The sequence below is a fragment of the Pteropus alecto genome, unplaced genomic scaffold, assembly GCF_000325575.1.
Source record: "Pteropus alecto unplaced genomic scaffold, ASM32557v1 scaffold146, whole genome shotgun sequence".
In the NCBI taxonomy this organism is placed as follows: Eukaryota; Metazoa; Chordata; class Mammalia; order Chiroptera; family Pteropodidae; genus Pteropus; species Pteropus alecto.
In genome coordinates, this window is record NW_006442107.1 from 33,751,104 (window position 1) to 33,774,628 (window position 23,525).

The following is a 23,525-nucleotide window of genomic DNA, read 5'->3' on the forward strand; positions in this document are numbered from 1 at the left end:
AGGTAATTGGTTGAGGGAGTGGTGAGGCAAATGGAAGATCTCTTATAATTGCTATTTTTGTTAAACAAGATGTAGGAGTTGGCAGGCAGGTAGGCAGACAGGCAGGGAGACTGTGTTGGAGCTTTGAGAAGAAGGAGGGTGTGAACAGCCATCCAAATGAGTGGGCAAGTGATTTTACCAGGGAAATGTAGTACAGTTGCCTGGCAGCACCAAAAGTCTCCTTGATGTTTACTGTCATTAAAATGAGCAAGGCTGGTTTGTTTTTCTCCAGCCACATTCGCTTGCCCAAGAGCAGTTCCAGAGTAAGCAGAGTCAGGGGTTTTCCAGACAAGAAGAAAGGAAGGAGGGAGAGGCAAGGAGGTTGAGGGTCTATGCAAAAGAGTAGCTAAAATGATGAAACACTGAATTTATACTGGGTAAAAAGGGAGTGTGAGTAAGAGCAGATGAATAAAAAAAAGTGAGAGTTCTGTTGCAGGTGAGAATTATTGGCACTAGGCAAGGTGAGCCGGAATGACGGGAGGTAATCGTGGGCTGCTTGAAATTGATACTGTGGATCACACAGTTATAAGTAATTAGTAAGTTCAAGGTTATGATCCTGGGAATAGTGGCTGGGTTAGAAACTAAAAGGCTGCATAGACATTGCAGGAGTCATCTATATAGATACTGAAATCACCATAACTTATTAATTGAGCCGACTGTATTACTGGCTATTATTTCTGCTGGACGATCGCAAGCGATGCTAACTTTTCATTGAGAGCACTCACCACAGTTTGTACTGGTCGAGTGATTATTGACAGTAATCAGGACTAACAGTCTGTTTTGCTTACTGACATATAGTTGGCGCTCAAAGGCAAAATGAAAAAAAAAATTCTATTCTAGCTATGGAACAAATATAATAAATTATAGCGCCAACGAGTTTTTATATGAAAGTGAAGGCAAGGCTCCACGCGGGTATACATATATTTTTGTCTCCTGTACTCCCTGCTGTTTCTCGGTGCTTAAAGTAGTGCTTGAAACATATTAGGTGTTCAATAAATATATATTGAATGAATAAATAACGAAGCATCTTCAGTTCCCCTATCGCGCCTGCGCGAGATGCCCATGGTTCTGACGAGCCCTGGCTCTCTGCGCCTGCGCGGCCTCGGCCTGCGTCGCGCCCTGACCATCTCCGGGCCTTACTTTGCCATATTAGGTTTGAGCCCTGCTGGCCCCTGTAGCCGGTGGGCTGTGGCGCTGTCCCGGCTTCCTGCTAGGCGTTCCCGCGCCTACTCAGGCAGCTGTCGTCCTCCACGTCAGGGGCCGGGCTGTGGAGATGGCGGCTCAGAAGATAAATGAAGGGCTGGAGCACCTCGCCAAAGCTGAGAAATAGTGAGTGAGAGACTCCAGCGTGGGCGTCTGTACGGGCTCTGGGGCCATGCCTCGGTCTGGCCGGGGCTTGGTGCCCGGGGTTGGAGAGAGGGCGCGGGGGCAACCGAGTGGGGGTGGCGCTGGCGGCCTGGGAGGGCTGCGCTTACCGCACCTCCGGAAGCGTGGTTGGTCCGCGCGCCGGAAGTCCGCGCTCCTCTGCTGGGGAATACTCTGCTGCAGTTTCCGCTTTGAACAGGGTTTCACGACCTCGGCCTTTTGGACTGGAGGATTCCCTGTGGTGGAGGCCACCTTGTGCCTTGTAGCATGTGTAGCAGCATCCCTGGCCTCTACCTACGAGATGTCAGTAGCACCCTTCCCCTCCCTCCCTATTTGTGACAACCAGAACTGTCCCAGGAGGAATAAAATCGCCCTGTTGAGAACCACTGTTCTAAAAGACTACCTTGTGTTAGGGATTGGGCTACAGATTTACCCTGAATTTTCCTCGGTGACTCCTTGTCATGTCCCTTTATACTGTTCTGGGGGCAAGAACTGCGCTTCCTTAGTACTTTTATTATGTTTGTTCGGCCAGCTTCCGGCACGGTACGTAGTAGCTACCTAACAAATATTTGCGGAATTGAATTGATTCTGCCTGATCAGTTTTTGACGCTCCCCTCCATTTCGGTTGCATTGCTCCAACAAATTTTTATCTGGCAGTTAGAGATAACTAAAAGTCCTCGTTGTGTTCTGTGCTAGATGCTTCACATACCTAATCTGACATCCCCACAACTTACCAAATAGAGATTCTCATTTTACAGAAAAGGAAATGAGGCGTGGAGAAGCCTCATAATAACTTATCCAAGGTTGCACAGTGAAAAGATGGCAGAGCCAGTTTTCAACCAGTGGAAAAACTCAGGTTCTTTCTGTTTTACCACATTATGTACTTCCAGGCACTGTGGAAAGTTACTGGGGCTTTTTTTGGTGCAGGTGCCCACAATGATCTATTGAGAGCAGATACAAAAATATTATTAGAACAGCATGTGTAATAAGGACTTTACCAAAGCTGTGTTAACTGTGCTTTGGTAACACAGAGAAGTTTATTTCTGCCTGGGAGAATTTAGGAATATTCACAGAGGTGATTTCTGAGCATGGCCTGAAAAATAAATTTTTAGTTGAGGGAAAATCCTGTGAGAGAGCCTATACACAATATAGTAATGAGCGCAGTCTTAAAAAATGTGCTGGGAGAATAGTGACTGTAGAGTAGTTGTAGTGCCCGGGCCTGAGCTAGAGTGGAGAAGAGTTGGGGCCAGACTGCGAAGGGGCTGCCCTGCCCCTCTAATGGCCTTGAACTTTAGCTTTTCTAAAGATTGAATAACCAGCGGGACCTGGTTAGATTTATTTTTTGGCAAGAGAAATATGGTAGAGAAAGGCCAAGGGAATGGAGAGGAGAGTGAGAACTTTGGCATATTCAGTAAGCAAACATTTACGAAGTCGTCACATTACACCGGCTAATGGGGTTACTGAGGTAAAAAGTAGTCTCTTCCTCAAGAGCTTAGGATTCACAGGAGGGCAAGTAAATAGATGAGTAAAAAGAAAGTATTGAATGTTAGAATAGAGGTATGCAGTGGCTTCAGTGGAGATAAAGTATAAGGAAAATTTGCTACTCTCAGGATGGGAGGCCTGAAAGAGGACAGCAGAACCTGAAGGGTGATCTCTGCATTACAGGCCAATAGGCTGTCATGACAAGGGCCCGAATTAAAGCAACAGTACAGGGGCTTGATTGTGACATTCCTCAGACAGAATTGACAAGCTTTAATGACTTGGCTGGATGTGGAGAGAAAGGCTTGACCCCTAGGTGAAGTAGAGGAGAGACCTTCAGCCAAAACAAGACCAATGAACATGATGGGTGGGTAGGGCTGAGACAGGGAGATGTTGGATTAAGGCTTGAATGTGTTATGTTTGAAATGCCTATAGACAGAGTTGCTCAATAGGTGGCAGGAAAAATGGGCCCGGAGTTTAGGAGAGATTTGGTATTTCTCATCTTCTAATCATAATATGGTTCAATATTATTGAATAGTTTTGTAATTATAATTAATCCCCTTAAACAGGTGGTAGTTTTGTGGATTTTGGGCCTATGGAAATTGATCAAAGTGTTGGCCTCAACAGAATTTTCTTATTGACTCTTGACAAAAATAGTCAGAAGCTGTAACAGGTGTAGCCATTAAACTAAATTAACCAGGGTGTCTTCTCTCTTCCTAATTAGAGATGCTTAGTTGACTGGGGATGATATGCTATATTTTTAAGTTTCTAGCTCTTTCCTGTGTAACCCATTAGACATTTGAATGATTATATCTTGTTTTTGATGGGATTTAAAACATGTTAGTATATTGAATATAATGAGTGCTTTGAGGTAGGAGTAGAGGATTAAATTTTTGCTTTTTTGTGTACTTTCAGTATCGTGGATTAGAGTGGATAGACTGCAATTGAAAGATTTCTCTGAGCAATAATATTCTTTGTAAGCTTGAAAAATTGCTTACCAAATTGAATCGCATACAAACACAAATATTAAATTAATTGGCAAAAAATGTTCTTCAAAAGGGCTGATGGGCAATTCACACAACTGTCACAAATGAAGGTGTACCTCTGAGGGCCCTCGGGGATTCTCCATTCTCAGTTAAGGTCCTCCCCTGATGTCTTTGAAGTTAACAGTGTAATAGGTAAGCAGGCTTTCACTAATCAAATTGAAATTTAGAATTTAAAATGGTATTTATTTAGCAATTCTTATGTACACCCAAGCTTGATAGAGTTAGTTTAAACTGGAAATATGAAATTATTTCAAAATAAAAAGAAAAATAAATTATTGCAGAAAGGGCAAGTAAGATAAGGACTCCAAATTGATTATCCTTTGGTAGGTATCTGAAATGCCAATAGTGATCCTGGAAAGCAGCTTCTCTTTGTTTTCATAACATCTTTGTCTTTCTGATAACTCTCCTGTTCACTGGTGGCTAGTTCCCACCCTTTTTTGGTGAGCCCCTCTGTTGTTCCTCTGAATGTTTGTATTCCTAAATCTTTCTGCCCTTTCTCTGAGGTCTTCCTAGGGGATCTTAATTGGGCTCTTGGTATGGCATATGCTGATGACGCCTCAGTTATTATCTCTAGCCTCTCCTGAGCTTCACTCTACTTATTTGGTACAGTGCTTCAGTGGGCTTCGGGCTTTAATGCGCCTCAAGGCTTGTTATACCCTGGATTTTTGCTGCCACGCCAGAGTCTCTAGTTCAGTATTTTCGGGGCTGTGCTCAACAATTTACATTTCTAGCATATTTTGAGGTAATGCTGGTCTGAGTACCATGCACTGAGAATCTCTACTGTACTTCCATGTTATACAGGTCAAAAGAAAGAAAACCATGTCTATGGCAGTGGGAGGGAAAATGGTGAGGTTGTACTTAATTGTTATGGTTGGATGGAGGTGAGCAAGGTGGGGACTTGGTACCTTTCTTTTAATGACCCATAAAGTCATTACAAGCAGAGTTCTGACTTATAAATGTGACTGATAAAATCTGTTAAATGTGTCTTCCTTTCACTTTAGCCTGAAAACTGGTTTTTTAAAGTGGAAGCCAGATTATGACAGTGCTGCTTCCGAATATGGAAAAGCAGGTACGTGTAACTGTAACTCCAATGTGTAATTGTAAAGTAGGCTTACTTCCTCTCAGTATAATGCTTACTCTTAATGCTTCCTATAAGATTCTAATAGTTAAACAACAACAACAATGTGCCCAAGCCCTTGTGTTTTTCCACTTGTTATTTTCAGATGTGTTGAGGGCTGAGTCAGAGATCCGGCTACCTCTGCCTCATTCTCATGACAGCAGAGATGGATAGGCTTGGCAGTACTCAGCTGCATGTTTTTAGCATTGTTTATATATTCTTGAACTTCAGTCAGTTGCATACTATTTCCAAGAGTTTTGCCTTATTCCTCTATTATAGTTCCTGTTGTTGACTAAAGGTTTTTCTTTAACTTTTTAAAATAGTTTAGCCTTATTCTAAGCAGATCTGAAATGATGTGTTTGACACATGTTTTTTCATGAGCCTTACTTTGAGATACACTGATAAACTTTCATGTACTGTTAAGCTACATAAATATATGAATAAATTTGTATATAAGATAAAAACTATCTGAAATAAGCAACAGACAGGGACTTTACTAAAAAGTTAGTATTTTTAATTATGGAATTGCTTTCTGCATATCCACTATTATTTTGGATATAAAGCATAATACAATTCAAAGTACCTTGAATACATTTTATAGTTGTGTTGCTGTAATAAGCCCTGACCACACTTGTTACCCTAGCACAGAGATCATGTAGGTATTGTGCTTTGGGAAAACTTTAGTTTTAGTATATCACCAAAGAAAAAAGACATTGGGTAAATTGAAACTAATCAGTACAATAAAGGTTTTATTTTCTAATAAAAGTGAAAGCAAATGAGTCTTTAGCACTTTTATTAAAATGTGGAGTAAATTCTCTCTGATAGTTATATATCATATTTGAAAAGAAAATGATATATCATATTTAAAAGGAAAATTATGAAAAGTTCAAACTATATGGATTTTATAGACACTTCGTACGAGAATACTTTTGTTGTATATGCATTTAAGACCATGAGCTGCTTTCAAAAATAAATATTTCAGGTCAGATTTTCCCATTAAAGCATCCTTTATTTTCTTTTAATGGGTTATGCAAAATACATTTAATCAGTAGAATAAATGTAGAAATCCAGAGAGGGAAATAGTTTCAGTAGGTGGTTTATTTTCAATATTTTATTAAAGAGAATTTTAAGAGTGTTTTTAACATAACTTTTTTTAAAGCAGTATCCTTTTTACTTATTTGTAAGCAGCCTTTGGTAAGTTTGCCAAAATCTTTAATACCATATTTCAGATCCAATTCTAATTGTTTTGTTCTGATGATGACACAATAGTGAGCAATATGTTTTAGCTCTTCGGATGCTGAGATTTCTTTTTCATGGAAACCTAAACAGTACAAGAGCTTTATTTTAAAAATGCATTGTTAATTTTTTAGACATTCATTTAAAGGCCATGTCAAAGAGGAGGCCTATTATTAAAAAAAAAAAAAATTTAATGTGTTGGTCTTTATTTCTAACTAATTTAAAAGATGAAATAAGCTATAACTAAAGTACTGTTTTGATTAAATATAAAAACTGATGAAATAAGTCACTGTCTTTTGTGACAGTACCTGTTATTTGGGCGTATTGTTTTGGCTGATGTAACCTTGGTTTCTCAAAGCTTAGATGTTGGTGTTAGAATGACTCCCTGGTTTTTAGTGGAAGTAGCACTAATTTGTAGCCAATAGTTTACAATTTAAAAAAAAAAAACAACTTTTGGAAATAACTAAGCTATTGATAAAAAAGTGGTAAGAAAATTGCTTTAGAAAAAAATGGCATTTTATAGTTTTTGTTGAAGCTAATATTTGATTAAAATATTTTCTAATTCTTCACACATGATAAATATTTTGGTAATAATTCATTTGAGGGTTTTTTTTAAAATGATGGAAATAGAAAGTCTCTCTTTGTTGTTCTATTTCAGCTGTTGCTTTCAAAAATGCCAAACAGTTTGAGCAAGCAAAAGATGCCTGCCTGAGAGAAGCTGTTGCCCATGAGAATAACAGGGCGTATCTTTTTCAGCCTTTAAAAAGGACTTGACAATTCAATGATTTTGAAAGACATGAATTATTTTTTTCTTATTATACATTTGCTACATGTGGAGTACAATGGCATTAAATTAGAAAATGATTAGAAAAATTCTGTATATATAAACTCTGTAGGAGCATTTATAGAGACTTCTGATCATAAGGCCCATACTGCTTTGCAGAGCTACGTTTGAGGGTTTATTTCTGTTGTTTCTGAATGTGCTTGATGATGGTTTTACTTGGGATGAAATGAGGGAAATCTGTAGACAGGTGCTGATGAATGAAGAGGTAGCACAGGTGGTGTGCAAACTGCTGTATAAATATTTTTTAAATATAGTCTTCAGGTATTTGAAATAAGATTTATAACTGATTTAAAACAATACATTTTCCTGAGATATTTTAGAACTTGTACTTGAAAATGTTTATTTTGTCTCACTTGCTAATTATGGTTATCATAACCTTGCATTTTAGTAAAATTCTTCAAATGAATGCATAACTATTATAAAGCATAATAGTTTAAAATCTATGTGTTGTTCTTGTGAATTAGTCCTAAGTGATGTCTCTCAGGACTACACCGGTAGTCTTGTTTGTAGGATTTGCTTTTTGGATTATAGCTGGGACAGTGATTTAGTTACCTTTGTCTTTTAAATAGTAAATCTTTAGAAATGATTGATTTGCTTTTTTTCCTTAATTTTGGCTTTGTTACATCCATTCAGTCTTTTTCATGCTGCCAAGTAAGTAAATATTCTCCCACATTTTCATGTTTGCAAATTATTATATTTTAAATGTTGTCGTTTTCCCACAGGTCAGTAATTTTTTCCTAAATTATAAATTCGTAAATAGTGAATTCTTTTGTATTGATTTAAATACAAGTCATTTACATTCGTTTCAGTAGTCATCTGAACCTTAAAAACCAAGCTCTTTCCTTAAATATGCTGTGTTTAAATTAAATTCACCCTAATATTTTTAGGATCATTATGTTCAGTAACCTAAGAAAAAGCAAGTTAGAATCTCTTTTTTCCCCTCTTTCTTGGTAGTTACTAGTGCCTACAGAGAAAAGTAGGATGCTTTATCTTGTGTTTATGGAGAGTATTTGTTTCAAAACTTGGATTTAGGTTTGTCAAAGAGTCATTTAATCTTTTTGAGTCATACTTAATTTTGCATCTGCAAAATGAAATCCCTTCAACACAGATAGCTGATGTTTCTAAGGCATTATTATTGCCTACGAAAATTAAAAAAAAAAAAATATGTTGTGGACTAGTACAAACCTAAAGTAATATATAGTGCCTGAGCCAGTTGAAAGTGAAATTAATTCCCTTACCTGTAATAGAAAATTTCTCCTTCCCCTTATTTAAGATCTCATCCGAGAAATTATATTTTCTTTGCAGAGCTTATGAGCAAGCTGGCATGATGTTGAAGGTCAGTAATGTGTCACAACTGTTCTTTAGGTAAAATGAATTAACTACAAGGTATTGAAGTAAATTTTTTGAGGTTAAAAAGTCTCTTTGCTATAAGGGGAGAAATGTTAAGATTTTTTGTCCAAAGCAATGCTAGTTGGGCCCATAGGGTACATTGTGTGTGTCATAAAACAGGGAGTTTTAAAAGTGAAATTTTAGAGACTGCATTGGAGGGAAATGGGAACCACAAGATTCTAAGCTTTGTAACCAGGGGAGAGTGTATCGTTAAACAGAGCTATGCAGGAGGTTTCCCTACTTTTGAGAACTGTAGGACATCTTAATATATTAAAAATTTACAAGTATATGTTTTTTACTACCCATGGGCTATAGAGAGATTTTTGATTGTTTTATAAATATCAGTTGACATCAAAGAGAACCATAGACTTAACCTGTTGCTATATAACTGATTATTTTTGAATGGAATATTTTGGCTGATGCGCCTGTGCCTCTTTTCATATTGTTGTCTTAAAAACAGGTTGAGGATTTATATCCTGTTGTGATGAGACTGAACGTGTTACTTTATGACACAAACTCTCAAAATATGCCAGTGGCAATTGAAATAGGACATTTTCCTTTCCGTTTTTATGTTCTCTAATATGGTAAAAAGTTATTTTGAATTATTGTAAAGCTTCGTTTTAAGAACTTACTTTGTTTTTAATTTCTACAACTTTTATAATCTTAAGTTACTGATTTTTTAAAGGAAATACATGTTCAGTATGGAACATTTAGAAACACTGAAAGAATATTAGTAATAGCTGTTAACATGCTTAGTTTTTTTTCTAGTTGTTTTTCAATACATGTACATTTTCACATATATATAGAAAACTGCTAATGTTCTTCACACAGTTTTGTACAATACTGTTTTTATTTAACTTTTTCATAGATTTTCTAATGTCATTAAAAAATACTTTCATAATATGTATCAAGGATTTTAAGAGTTCATAAATTCTAAGTTCATAAAATCTAAAAGATTTGAAGAATTTAAGAGTTAATAAAATCTAAAAGTAGATAGCATAGATTTATGCATAATGATGTTTATTGCTACATTGTTTAAGAAAATAGCAATTGTCTATATTTTTAATAACGAAAATATTTATGATAAACTGTTATATAACCATTGTAATAAAGCTTTTCTAGCTGAAACACAGGAATCCGATTGACTTGGTGATACAAGTCAGGTTATTGGCCTCAGTCCTTAACAACTAGAATTTTTCCTATAGCTGAAGGACCCAGGTGTCTGCCCTGCCTCCTGTCTCAGTTCCCCCTGAGTCAAGGACGCACTAAGGTACTTCGTGTAGTCCCTGTGTACTTTCTGCCCACTATTAGCATATAATACCTTAGTACAGAAATGCTAGAGACTAATGATATGTAATCCTCACAACCTCAGTTTATACTCTAACAGCCAGGCTACAGCTTTAGTTTTCATCAAAAGTTATGAAAAATCATTTCTGTTGCCCTAATATCAGTGTAATTTGAGGATTTGAAAGGCACTGCTTTGAATGAAGGAAAAATAAACTGAATGAGTAGGGAGAAAGACAAAAGAAAATATTTTCTGTCATTCTCTTGTATTTAAATTAAATGCTTTTGGACAGTCTTTGGCGTCATTAGTAGAAGTCTTGAGCTACATGGCCCATAGTTACTTCTGTGAGCTAATATTTCCATTATTTGTCATACAGACCTTCACATTCATCCTCTAACAAGGCTTTGGAAGTAACAGTTTGTAAGTGGAGGCACAGGGGAAGACACAGGGACTTGTTGAATCAACCTCTGTTTCTGTCATTTTACAGCTGTTATGATTTCCTATCCTGTTTGCTCCACAGAAGTAATAAGGTGCCTAAGGTACACAAGCCACTGAAAATAGGCATATTTTAATTTTCTTCTTTGTGATTTTGCCATATTAGAAGAACATGATGAAGAGAATAAAATCGTGTAACTTTAAAGAGTAGGCAGCCCATCATTTTTAATAAAGAGGAGTCTGTGTTATGGTTGGGCTACTGCTGTTCATAGTCATGCTTGATTTGATACAAAAGCAGGAGGATGTATTTACTGATTTTTAAACACGTGACTTAGATGGTTATTTCATGTCGAGTTCATGTGGTTCTTGCTCTATATGTCTTATCTAACAAGGGTAAGACTCATGAAGGATAGTACCCTGTGTTATATTTCTTTTTATTCCATTCAATGTTTTGCCTATTGTAGATGCTCAGTATATATTTATTTAATTAAAGGGTAAGTGAACTGAGAGAAGAAATACGCTTTATGTAAAAGCCAAAGTGCCCCTCAGGATTAAAGTGGGTGAAATAGATTTTGTTAGAGACTTACCTCTCCTTCATACCAAATATCCTTCAACATATACTGTGGACGCTTGATTCTTTCCTTGACCTTTGGTTTCTATAACATAAAAGATTTTTTTTTTATTGCATTTTGAGGATATATTAGCTGATACCACTCCACTTGAGTTCAATAGCAACATATTTTGTATAGTATCTTTCAGTCTGTTTTATTGTTATTTAGCTCCATAGCCAAATAGTAATTTTAAAACTTTATTTTGAAATTAGTAAGAATGAGACAAGCAAGTTTCACGTCCTAAAACATTTGTCAGCTTAGTGAGAGACTGAATAGGCAGACTTGAAAACAATCCACAAGATGTCAGCCTGGAGCCTACTTTAAGATATAACATGTCAACCCTAAGGAAATCATGCCTTTATAGTTTTTATCTAGCTTTTAAATGAATTTTTTAAGTTTTTTTTTTTTAAAGTTTTAAATAGAGATATTAGATATGAGATCCACAGGAAGCTGAGACTTATGATTTAATGGTAAGATATAGAGTTATTCTGTTGATGACACTTAGCATGGAAGCAGATTGCAAACTCAGATGAACTCAGGGTGTAGGAGAGTGGCTGAAACGAAAGCCAGTGGGGGGAAATGCGGCTACCTCATGAAGTGGTACGCCTCCAGCAGGACAGCTGCTATGCAGTCCTAGCATATTATTGCCACGTGGGAATGCAAACCTACTGATGCCATAGCTTTTGATATTTTTTTAAATTTGAAGTTATAAAACAACTTTTGTGAAAGTATATGACTTAAAAATACTGACTGGTTCAAGTAAGGTGCACTTGGAAATGATATGCAGCCCTTGGGCTACCAGTTTGCAGCCTTTGGCATATGTCTTGTATATAGTACGGACTCAGTAAATGTTCAAAGAATTGTGACTGCTTAGAAAACAGTAAAGGGCAAGCATTTTGATTTCCACTGTTTGTTTAGTTTCCCTGACACACTGCGAAATGATGATGAACTGTTTAGGAATTAACTAATAAACTTTTGGCTAAATGAAACTTGATGGGTAGAATAACCATGTGAAGGCGTTTTATTTTAAGTATGTTTATTGTATACATTTTGAATCATTTACTTTTATGAATCAGGGATAATATAGTTGAATTTTGGATTGTTAACTCTGTTTCTTAAGGTGATGCACTTAACTGATCTATGCTATATCCTTCACCTAAAGGAGATGCAGAAACTACCAGAGGCTGTTCAGCTGATTGAGAAAGCCAGCATGATGTATCTAGAAAACGGCACCCCTGACACAGCAGCGATGGCATTGGAGCGAGCCGGAAAGTGAGTATGCACAGTCTCTGTATAGAAGTCATTGTCTTTGTGTTTTAATAAAGTCCTTTGAAAAACAAGTTTTGTCTTTCTCATGTAAGTCAAATTTTCTCGTCTAATTTAGGCTTATAGAAAATGTAGATCCAGAAAAAGCTGTACAGTTATATCAGCAGACAGCTAATGTGTTTGAAGTAAGTTTGATTTTTATTTTTTATTTTTGTTTAAGAATACTTAGAATATTTAGATTTGTAATATGTAGGAAAACAGAAATGCAGCTATGTCTTAAAACTTTTCTGTACTTACAACTGAACTCTATTTTTTCTGTTAGATAGTAATGACACGGACTAGCAGTTTTGGTGTCATTTCCCCCGCCCCCCGTTCCCCTCGCCCTCCCTGCCCCAAATCCCCAAGTCAAGTGCCATTACTTTTTTATCCGATAATTATTGGAGGAAAAAAGCCCTGCATTAAAGCAGCCGACACTGTCTTTTCCTTGGTTCTTTCAGAATGAAGAACGTTTACGACAGGCAGTTGAATTGCTAGGAAAAGCCTCCAGACTACTGGTACGAGGACGCAGGTAAGTTTACTGAAACTGCTCATGTATGTCCATGTATACCTTTAGTTCATGTTTGGAACTATTAAGTACTTTTGGGATTGGCTTGTTAATCTATTTTGGTATAAGCAGGCCACACAGCAGAAAAACTGATGTCTATAAGATGGCACATTGAGTTAAATATTAAAAAAGCTGCTGTTTTTCCAAAGTGTAATCCCAAAATGTATCACGCATTATGCTTTTATTGGTTAAGAACTGGCTCAGCAGAATGAGAAAGAGCAGTTTTCTTCATCTGCTATTTAGTTAGACTATAATGTCTCTTGCTTGAGGAGGAATGTTTATGTAGGTATAGGTAACAAGGTGCCTTAAATGCTCACCCATGAAAATGGACAGCTTTTTGACAGCTAAATAGTATCACTAGATAATGTATTTACTTTTGTATCTTTTAAACATATGACCTAAGGCACAAACAACCGGACCCTAGAAACCTGGAATCCCTATTGAATTTTCCTTTTGTTTTTTACGTTATCTCAATTTTAGTAAACAATTTCTGTCATGAATAAAATTCTGTGTAATGACATTTAAGATAAACACCCTTAGTAAATGATAAGTCTAAAGATAGATCAAGATCATTTTAATTGAAATTTGCCCATACCTCTCCATATGTTTTGTCAAGGAATGAAAAACAAATGACTGAAGAATCTATTGATCTCTTCTTGGGATTGAGTTAAACTTTTTCTTCGTGGAGACTCAGTTTCTAAAATATAATTCAAACAGTTTTAGAGTAGTACCAGAATAAATTAATATAAAATTAATAATTATTAAACATTCTCATTTAAATATATGACTTTATAGGACCTTTTTAAAAATTAGATGACATTGGTTAACAAAATTATATAGGTTTCAAGTGTACAGTTCAACAGTATGTCATATGTATATTGTGTTTTCACCACCCGAAGTTAAATTTCCTTCTGTCAACATATTTGATCCCCTTTACCTTCATCTACCTCTGTCTCTGTCCCACTTCCCCTATGCTAACCACTAAGCTGTTGTCCATGTCCATGAATCTCTGTTTATTTGTCTTGTTCTTTTGTTGCTTTCAGTTTTATGTCTCATATGAGAGAAATCATATAATTCTCAACTTTTTCTGTGACTTATTTTGCTTAGCATGATTATGTTGAGTTCCATCCATGTTGTCACAGGTGGCAGTATTTCATCTCTTCTTATGGCTGAGTAATATTCCATTGTATTTATGTCCCATATCATCTTTATCCAATCCTGTCAAAGGATACTTCAGTTGTTCCCATGTCTTGGCCACTGTGAATAATGCTGCTATGAACATCAGGGTGCAAACATCTTTATGGATAAATGTTTTCAAATATTTTGGGTAAATACCCAAAAGAGAGATTGCTGGGTCATATGGTAATTCTAGTCTTAATTTTTTTGAGGAACCTCCATACTGTTTTCCATAGTGGCTGTACCAATTTACATTCCCACCAGCAGTGTATGAGGGTTCCTTTTCCCCCACAACATCTTCGACACTTGTTACCTATTTACAAGACCTTTTTCATTGATTAGTTTTTTTGTTGGTCTAAACACAATAACATTTTTATTTTGTTTTTAAATTAGGACTTTGTATTAAAATATGAGGCAGAATTTATAAATCAGTATTGAGGCACATTACCTTTATTCATCTTAATCTTGGCTTCTTAGAAATTAAAATGATTGAAATCTCTGGCAATTTCCAACTAATAAATGGTGTTCTAATAAGCTGAGTTTAGTCTCTGAAAGGATTTTCTATAGAAACAAAGCTGTTCATGGTGGTGGTCTCAGGCTCTTGCAGAATAGCTGAACTGAAAGATGGTACCTGGATTCTGACCCTTGTGAGCAGGGCCCCTGAACTATAGAAACAGGGAATGGTGACGTCGACCCTTTTAATTACAGGGCAGACAGGCACATCTGGAATCCTTTTACCTCCTTTTCTCACTATTCCTACCCCCAGTAGTATGAATCGAATGAGCAGCAGGAGTGAGAATGTTATGTGGCTATGCTTGAAAGGTGGACATTTATGAATCTAGGGCAACCAATAAGTCCTTTATTTACTTTATGAATTTGTTTTATTGCTTTTTTTCTTTTTAGTAAAAATACATTTAAAAATGATAGTGTTTTGTGCAGTGTTTGAACAAAAATTAATTTTATGAAAATATTTTTAAGTTGTGTAACAATGTAAAAATAGATTACAATTTACTCAGGAATATTAAGGAATTTGGTATTTGGAAAAGCGTTGCTGGGTGCATGTAGTATGAGAGAATTAAAAGTCAACTGCCACAGTAGTTCTTTCAGGAACTTAGGGAGTGTAGGGTAAGAAACACATGGAGAATCTGTACTAATAGAAAGGCAATTGAGATAATTTATGCGCTGTTTGAATATCTTGAATATATACTTCGATTACAATCTAATTTGATGCTATCAGTTGCCTAAAAGAACTAAAAGAGATGGTAATTTAATAATATTTAATAGAATGGCATGAAATTTAAAATTTTATGCTTGTTATATTTAGTTAATATGCTTATATTTCTTACATTAACTTAAGACTGTCAGATTTAATTCTAACTTAACAATAGTTAATGTCTTAGTGTTGAAGAGCTAAATAATTTATTTTATATGTTGATATTACTCTGCTTTTCTTTCACTTCTGGACAGTTGTAATGCAGATGTGAGTCAGATTTCATTTAGGTTGTATCTGGGAGGCCTGAAATCAGTCCTAGACCATTGCCTTTGTTCCCTCCTGGGAAAGGCCTTTTCAACAAGTTGATCAGACTTACTGTGAGGCTTTCTGTTCCTCTGCCTTGCAGAGAAGACCTAAGGTACCCTAAGGCAGTTGAGCAGATTGGCACACTGTGTGGGTGGCTCTCGGTGACCCTAATCTGGAGAGGGGCTTCTCAGAACTTTGCAGTGATTCTCAGAGAGGAGGATAATTAAACTTCCATTTTAGTTAACCACCCCACTCCAGTCACTCCCACTTGTAAGACTTTCTTAGTTTAAAAAAAAGTACTTCCCACCAGTTGTCTGAGACAGTTACATGATTCTAAACACAGGAAGGAATAGATGTACGTGTGAGGGGCGGGAAGGAACTCATTAAGGATAATCACTAGGTTTGTCTTGCATAACTGTGTCCTGTCCAGTGTGATGCCTAGGTTTATTGGAGAATGATGAAAAGCTCTGTTAGCAATACAGTGAATTGGCTGAAAAGTTTCATAGGTAGTTAAAAATATATTCTGCAGTTGAGGTAGTTGGGGCTGGAGAGAGAATTTTGAGTCATTGTGAGGGAGTGTCCATTGAAAGCTGGGGTTGAGTTGGGTCCTATGACAAATTCCTATCATATACACATAACTTTTGTAGGGCTTACATTTTGTTTTATTTTTGAATTACAGGAAAATGAAAATTCTCTTTTCAGCAAAACCAGATACATTTTATTTATTTTTTAGGAGTATTGAGAATTACCTCTGTGTTTCATTATAAGTAATAAATAATTTTCTGGATACATTGGGAAATAGGTGGCTTTATATGTCACTTTTATGGACTTTTAGCAAAGTTAATCAATATTTTTTTTAGCCAAACCAGTATAAGTACAATGTGTTTATCTTGGATGGCTGTTTTGCTAGGTAGGTGTTAGCACGTGGAAATGCTGTTTTTATGCCAAGGAAATAAATCATGTGTAAAGAATATAGTCTTTATAGCTAAATGTATGAAAAGCTTAAACTATTGAGATTTGTACTTGAAGGATATAATTGGGATATTGTGTTCATAGAATGTTGTGATGTAATTTTTTTTTTAAAACAGAATCTGTGATAAACTCATGGTCACAATTACAAGTGATACATTTAATCCTTCCATATTAATTTTCTATTTCTGCACAACAAATAACCACAATCCTAGTAGCTTAAAACCACACTCACTTATCGTCTCACAGTCTGGTATGTCAGAAGTCTGGCATTGTGTAGCCAGTTCCCCTGCTCAGGGTCTTCTCCAGGCTGAAATCACAGTGTCAGGTAAGGCTGCAACCTCATTTCAGGCTCACTGGTTGTTGGCAGAATTCCTTTCCTTGCAGCTATAGGACAGGTTCCTGTTTCCTTGTTGGCTCTCAGCCAGGGGCCACTTTCAGCTCTAGAGGTGCCTGCAGTTCCTTGGCATATACCCTCTGGATGGTTTACAGCATGGTAGCTTGCTGCTGCTTTGAGGCTGGCAAGAGCACAGCTGTCTTGACACCCAATCTATAACCTTTCAAGGGCTCACTGATTAGGTCAGTCCTATCTAGACAGTCTCTTTGAGTGAATGATTCACTCAAAGTCAGTTGTTTAGTATCCTACTCTCGGGAAGGATATCTCATATTCAAGCGGGGGGTTAAATAGGGAGTGTATATGAGGTAAGAGAATCTTGGAGAACTAAGAATTCTGCTACCATGCCCAATTTATAAACTGACTTTGTTCCTACAATTTAGTAAGTTGATCTTTGGAAATTCAGAATGCATTTCTCTAATGAGTCTTTTTTTATGAGACAGTAAATTCCAGAGCGCAGCCCACAAAGATTCAGTTTAATTCATAATATGAGTTAAACCACACCACTTATATGCAAATATTTTAAAAAGATAATTAACACAAAAAATAACTGCATCTTTTTTATATTTTTAATTTGGGTCACAGCAACATCTTTCTCCCTCTGTATCCTAATAGTGCAGACTGCTTCCCCTTTTTGGCTATTAGGATGAGAGAAATGGGTGAAGATTCCAAAATTCATCCAGTCAAAAGATGCTAGTAAAAGAGTCCTGGAATTGAGTATAGTACAGCTTACAGAGGTGAGGCTCTGATTAGAGTTTGATGGGATTGGGGCTGGGAGGTAAAGAGGTAGGGCCTTAGAGGATCAGAGGAAGATTTTTGGTGATCCTTTCCTCTTCATTCTGACATCTGAGTGGGGTGGAAGAAAAGGAAAATGTGTGAAAGTAGATGGAAAAAGATGAATGTTGAGGCTCAAAGGTGACAGGAAGGACTTTTTGTAGCCCTCTGCCTGTCCGCCTTCCGCTGCCGCCCTTTTCGGCACCAGTGCTGTTAGGGCTCACCTAGGGAGCAGTGGAGTATGCGACGGTGTGGACAGAGTGCTCCTGTGATGTCTGGATGGAAGGAAAGATATCTGGGATGATTAAATTGAGGGTTGCCTTTCTAATACATTTCACAAATGTTAATAAAGCAGTTTGTCGAATTCAATAGATACCAACTAATGAATGATCCTTACCAAATTTAAAACTCTCTATTTGAAGTAACCTATCCATAGTTCTTTTGCTTTGTCTGCTTGACTCCTAAAAGGGCAAGTCGAGCATTTACTAAGACAAGCCATATGAGCAGAGCTCATGGAAAGGTGGGTTACAAAGCAGTTGCTAAACTGCCTGATAACTTCTTTATTTCTCTATAATCTGTAATATCAAATGCATTACAGGAATGACCTCTGCTATAGATTTAGACTTGCCTTGTTTTACATTTCTTTGTCTTTAGATTTGATGAGGCGGCTCTCTCTATTCAGAAAGAAAAAAATATTTATAAGGAAATTGAGAATTATCCAACTTGTTATAAGGTATGTTTTGAAAGTGCTTATTTTTGGCTTTACTTAGGTAATTTTTCATATTGGTGTAACCATGTACTTATGACCAGATTCCATGGATATTTATTTTTAAAATAATGCTTTATAGGCTTCTTTTTTTGGCCAAGATGGAGTAAGCCCACGGTAGCCTGTCTCTCCTGCTGATCACAGTAAAATTTCTGGACAGAATATATAGAGCAATTATCCTCGGACTCTGAAAAGTAAATAGAGTAGGAGGACTGTGGAGGGGAGTGAGCACTTGGAGAAGCAGCCAGTACAAGAGTGGGTTTCAAGGGTTTTTCCCTATCTCTTTTACGACATTGACTTGAGCCCCAATTATGGAGCTGGGCAGCAGAGGTTCCAGCAGCTAAAACTTTTAAAGAACCATCTATCCCATCTTCTAACCAGAGGAACTGAGAAAGGAGGCCCCATTGTTTTCTCCCTTGGCTTTGCTCCATAGAAATGATTGTGCGGCTGGTCATATAGCTGTAGTCATAGAGCTACAGCTGTGGTGGTGGCACAGGCAGATAGAACACCAAAGGAAACCCAACCTCTTTGGCCAGAGGAATTGGGAAGATAAGTTAAGACAGCAAGGAGAAAACCCCAGAAAGGGGAGCTGGAATAGGGAATCCCGAGTGAGGGAGTGAGTGTACGCACACGTGCCCACACAAGTCTTGGTTTTACTCTGCAGCTGTACATGTGTGGGTCAGATCTAGAGCAGTGGAGCATAGGCTTTGAGAACTACAATAAGATTAAACCACTGTCCAGGGCTCATAGCATCTTTGAAGGGCTCATGTGTCGGGTAGAGCCCAAGCAGCAGAGCAGGGAACTATACTAAGACTAGAGCCAGTGTCCATTAAAAGCAGATAGAATATGCAGTCTGAGCCTGACGGGGTGATTGCCTTCTGGAAATCCATCTCTCCTAAGAATTATAGGAGGGTCTATGCAGTATAAGATTCAGTGCCCAGGATACAGTCCCAAATTACTCCACATGGAAAGAACCAGGAAAATATGACCAGTTTTCAGGAGAAAAGATAACTGATGCCAACCCAGTTATGACCCAACTGTTAGAATGATCAGATCAGGACTTTGAAGTAGTCATCATAACTGCTATAAGAGGCAAAGATAAACACAGGTGAATGAATAGACAAAAGGACTGATTTTTTTCAAAATAATATAAATCATAAAAATGAACTAAATGAGAACATTAAAACTGAAAAAGCAGTGTCTGAAATAAAATACTGCCGTAGGCTTAATGTGATAATGGAGATGACAAAGAGTAAGTGAATGTGAAGATCAATAAAGTATCAGAAAAATAGAAATAAAAAGATTGAAAAATACTTTGTGAAGAGCTATTTTACCCATAAGAACTTATAGTCATATCTTCGATTTTATTAATGCTTTTGTTGCCTTATAAATGGTATCATTGCTTCTGTTATTTGGTTTTCATTCATTCCACTTTTCCTAGTATCTGTTTAAGAATTCCAAAGTATAATTGTAGAGTTATGTCCTCCCTTTTTTATTCTCTTTTCAAGATTTGACCTGTATAGATATTTAAAAGAAATTTTCTTTAAAATGTGTGATGGCGTTCTAAGCCTTTGTTACTCCAGGTGTGGTCCTCAGACTGGCGGTATCAGGACCACCTGGGAGCTCGTTGGAAATGGCAGAATCTCAAGCTTGCTGCGGGCCCACTGAATCAAAGTCTTCATTTTAAGAAGACCCTTGGGTGATTTATGTGTACATTAGAGTTTGAGGTGTACGGCATATCAGGATATTTTCCCTCAGATGTCCTGTGGAAGTTACTGTAGAATTTATAAATCTCTTTATTTAAAACCAATACTCAGAAAGTTAAATTCCAGATGTCAGGAAATTGACTTAAATTGATATAAATTTTGACCATAATCACTTGTTTTGTTTTAGAAAACAATTGCTCAAGTCTTAGTTCATCTCCACAGAAATGACTATGTGGCTGCAGAAAGATGTGTCAGAGAAAGCTACAGGTAAGATGTTGACAGCATTGTCTTGACTTGCAATGTTAACATTTCTATAAATCTGAGATAACTGCTTAGACAAATATTCCTGGTCATGAAACTTTAAAAAAAAAATAAATTTCACAGTGATAAAAGCACTTAACTACCATTTCAGCTTTTACAGCAGGATTTTTACAAGTTGTGTTCTTTTGTGTGTTTTTCTCCTGAGGACTTCCATGAGCATGGATGATTTGCATGATTTTGTTATATTTGCCTTCTAAGGAAAAAAGAACAAACAAAAGTAAAGTTTGCAAAATGTGTTACAGGAAGATCAGAATCGGGGCTTTTCCTGTTAGAGATATTTAAAATGAGCAGTCTCAGTCTGGGCACTGTTGACATTTTGGGCTGCATAGTTCTTTTTCTTTGGGCCTGTCCTGTGTATTGTACACTGTCTAGCTGCATCCCTGACCTCTGCCCACTTATAACAATTGAAAATATCTCCAGATGTTGCCAAACACCAGCTGGGATGCCTAGTTGAGAGGGAACAGGTGCGGATGTATGATTTTTTCTTGCTTTAGCATTCCAGGGTTCAATGGGAGTGAAGATTGTGCTGCACTGGAACAGCTTCTAGAAGGATATGACCAGCAAGACCAAGATCAAGTGTCAGAGGTCTGCAACTCACCACTTTTCAAGTACATGGACAATGATGTAAGTGGCCTTTTTGTTAGCTTTCTTCTTTCCTCTTGAATGGTAGAGGCTTCTAGTGAGATATTTTTCTCCTATAGACTTATGAGATTTTCTTCCTCTATTTTGTTTTTTGTTTTACCTCAGGATACCTTTCAAAAGGGAACTTGGCATTTACTCTGAATGTTGCTGTAGGTTTAGAATGTTCGAATGTCAACCATTGGGTTTACAGCCAGTTATTATCCATCTACCTGTGTTAATCATGTGTGTATTTTTTAATTCATCCCCATTTTTCAGCTTCCATCTGTTGACGTCTATGGGTTGCTTAGTTTAAGTTTCTTTTAGGCTCACTGAAAGAGACCCATCATACAGTAGCCTCTGTAATTCAGTGTACTTGTTGGAATCCCACTTCTATGACAGCTAGCTATGTGATGCAGGTTATTAATTAACTATCTGTAAGCCTCAGTTAACTCATCAGAAGAAATGGTCCCTGTCTTCTCAGCTTGTCATAAAGAATAGACTAGGCCATGTTTGCAAAACAGCCTCCTACGGTTCCATACACAGAAAGTGAGCTGTGATAGTGGGTTTCTCTTCTTTCAGATCTCCCTTTTGAAGTAAATTTGTGAGCACCTGTTCATTTGATTTGGTCTTGCAACTTTAGGTTTTGAAGGTCTTGCAAACCTTTAATTTTTTTTTATCACAGTGTATATAGAAGAACCATTTTTTTCCTGGGTAAATTCTTAATAGGCTTTTATAAATTTGTATATTTTCTTAAAGAATTGTCCGTAGCTTACACTCTTCATTTATTCAGCAGATCTTTATTTTGTAGGAACTACAGATATTACTTAACATGTCCTAATTATCTCAAATTCCTAAGCGTGGTGTATAATTGACATTTTTGCTAGTTGTGTACTTGTCACGTCATGGTTATGAGCCATCTGACAGCAGAGCAGTGTTGACTTTTGTCATGATTGTTTTTCCTTCTTAAGTGGTAGTATTGGTTTTTATGAGGTAGAGAGCTGGGAACTACCTTTTATTCTGTTGTTGAGACATCACCTACGGAGATGTTAGCTGTCCAGCTTTTGAGAACATGCTTTGTCATTGACAGTATGCTAAGCTGGGCCTGAGTTTGGTGGTTCCAGGTGGGGGAATCAAGAAGAAAGCGGCAGCAACACCACAGGCTAAGCCTGAAGGCACCACTGCGACTGCTGCTGAGGAAGACGAAGATGAATATGCAGGAGGGCTGTGCTAGACTTTACCGAAAGAAAGGAGAGAATCCGGACACGCCATTCATGGATTTGGAACTTATCTAAGGAACTTATTCAGACTTCAGTGCAGTCATGGTTTTGAATACTAATAAAGACTGATTTTTTAGTTACCATTTCCCCCAATCACCCATTTTAACCACTACCTGTAAAGTTTTTTTCTCTTTCCATAAGAGCTTTTCTAAGACAGCAACAGGAATTAACAGAAAAAAGTGGTCACATTTAAATACAGTTGATTTTAAAGTTTGCAAGCCAAATTCTAGACTCATTATGTTCTAAATAAAAGGGACAGTAGGCATAGCTATTTTTTTCTCTTGGGCTCTTGTAATTTATTGTTAAAGATTGTTCTTTGCATTTTCTTTAATAATTGCTGCTAAAATTGAAGTTTGCTAGTTAAACAAAATAGTATTTTAAACAATTGTTTTGAAAAGGATATTTATTCCCCATGATATTAGGTACATTTAAATTATTAAATCTTTTCAGATGTGAGATTGGGACAGAAAGCTATTTTCAGCCTTATAATATTATTTAGCCCAATACAAGATGCATTTACCATCTTAGACGTGAATTTGAAAGTTCCCAAGATAGCATATGAAAGTTATTCTGTAAATGTCTTCCATTTCTCTTTGAAATATGGGCATTCTACCTGAAAAAACACTGAGTGACTGTCTCCAAACCCATTTGGTTCTTAACTAAGCAGGAACTAATGTGGACCTTTTTAGGCATTCTAACAGAGGCAATGTTCCTGTCAATCTATATATACATTTTTTTCCCTCCAAAAAATTCTGATTCATTTAGACTTATAACAGAGCAGTAATTTGACATGAGAGATGCTATATGCCACAAAAATTTAGCTGAAATGGAAGAATTATTTTGAAGTACTTATATTTCAAGTAGTGTGCTACCAGTATTTTGATCCTCTAAAAAGCCTATTTTAAAGCATTCCTCTTTCATCCTGAATGGCTTAGACCCATCTCCCAATCTATTAATTAGAAAGAGGCTCCAAACACCAGCAGTATATACTCTGCAGGCAGACACTACCCAAACTGGTTTCCTGTTCATTCCCAACCTGTCTCTCTTCATAGAGTCCTACCTGATGCAAGTACACTGTGCTTAGTTTTGCTAGGCTTCCTGAAAACACTAAGGTAGATTATCACAAGTGGTCTTAGTTGCAGTTGGTTACTTGGGAAAGCTTAGAATAAGATCTTCATATGGCAGGTGTGTTTGGGTTGGGCAGATGTTGTGATGGAAATTTTTATTGAAGAGCTCATTCAAAACTAATAAATTTGACATTTCGATTCCTAAAGTTACTTGCATAG

The 23,525-nt window shown here is 36.9% G+C and overlaps 1 protein-coding gene across 1 annotated transcript; it reads left to right on the top strand.

Moving 5' to 3' along the window:
• Positions 1 to 1,146: 1,146 nt before the first annotated feature.
• On the top strand, positions 1,147 to 22,510 carry NAPG (NSF attachment protein gamma). Its single transcript, XM_006920084.3, has 12 exons — positions 1,147 to 1,368; positions 4,931 to 4,998; positions 6,941 to 7,025; positions 7,760 to 7,777; positions 8,432 to 8,462; positions 12,009 to 12,118; positions 12,231 to 12,297; positions 12,610 to 12,680; positions 18,203 to 18,281; positions 20,208 to 20,287; positions 20,836 to 20,965; positions 22,050 to 22,510. Exons 1-12 carry the CDS (start codon positions 1,313 to 1,315, stop codon positions 22,191 to 22,193), a joined length of 939 nt encoding a protein of 312 aa, XP_006920146.1. The 5' UTR covers positions 1,147 to 1,312; the 3' UTR covers positions 22,194 to 22,510.
• Positions 22,511 to 23,525: the final 1,015 nt, after the last annotated feature.

Excerpts from the sequence above, each read along its gene's own strand:
- NAPG (XM_006920084.3), top strand. The coding sequence starts at position 1,313 with ATGGCGGCTCAGAAGATAAATGAAGGGCTGGAGCACCTCGCCAAAGCT. Across the intron at positions 8,463-12,008 it reads AAGCTGGCATGATGTTGAAG|GAGATGCAGAAACTACCAGA; the intron begins GTCAGTAATGTG and ends CTTCACCTAAAG. Across the intron at positions 12,681-18,202 it reads CTACTGGTACGAGGACGCAG|ATTTGATGAGGCGGCTCTCT; the intron begins GTAAGTTTACTG and ends CTTTGTCTTTAG.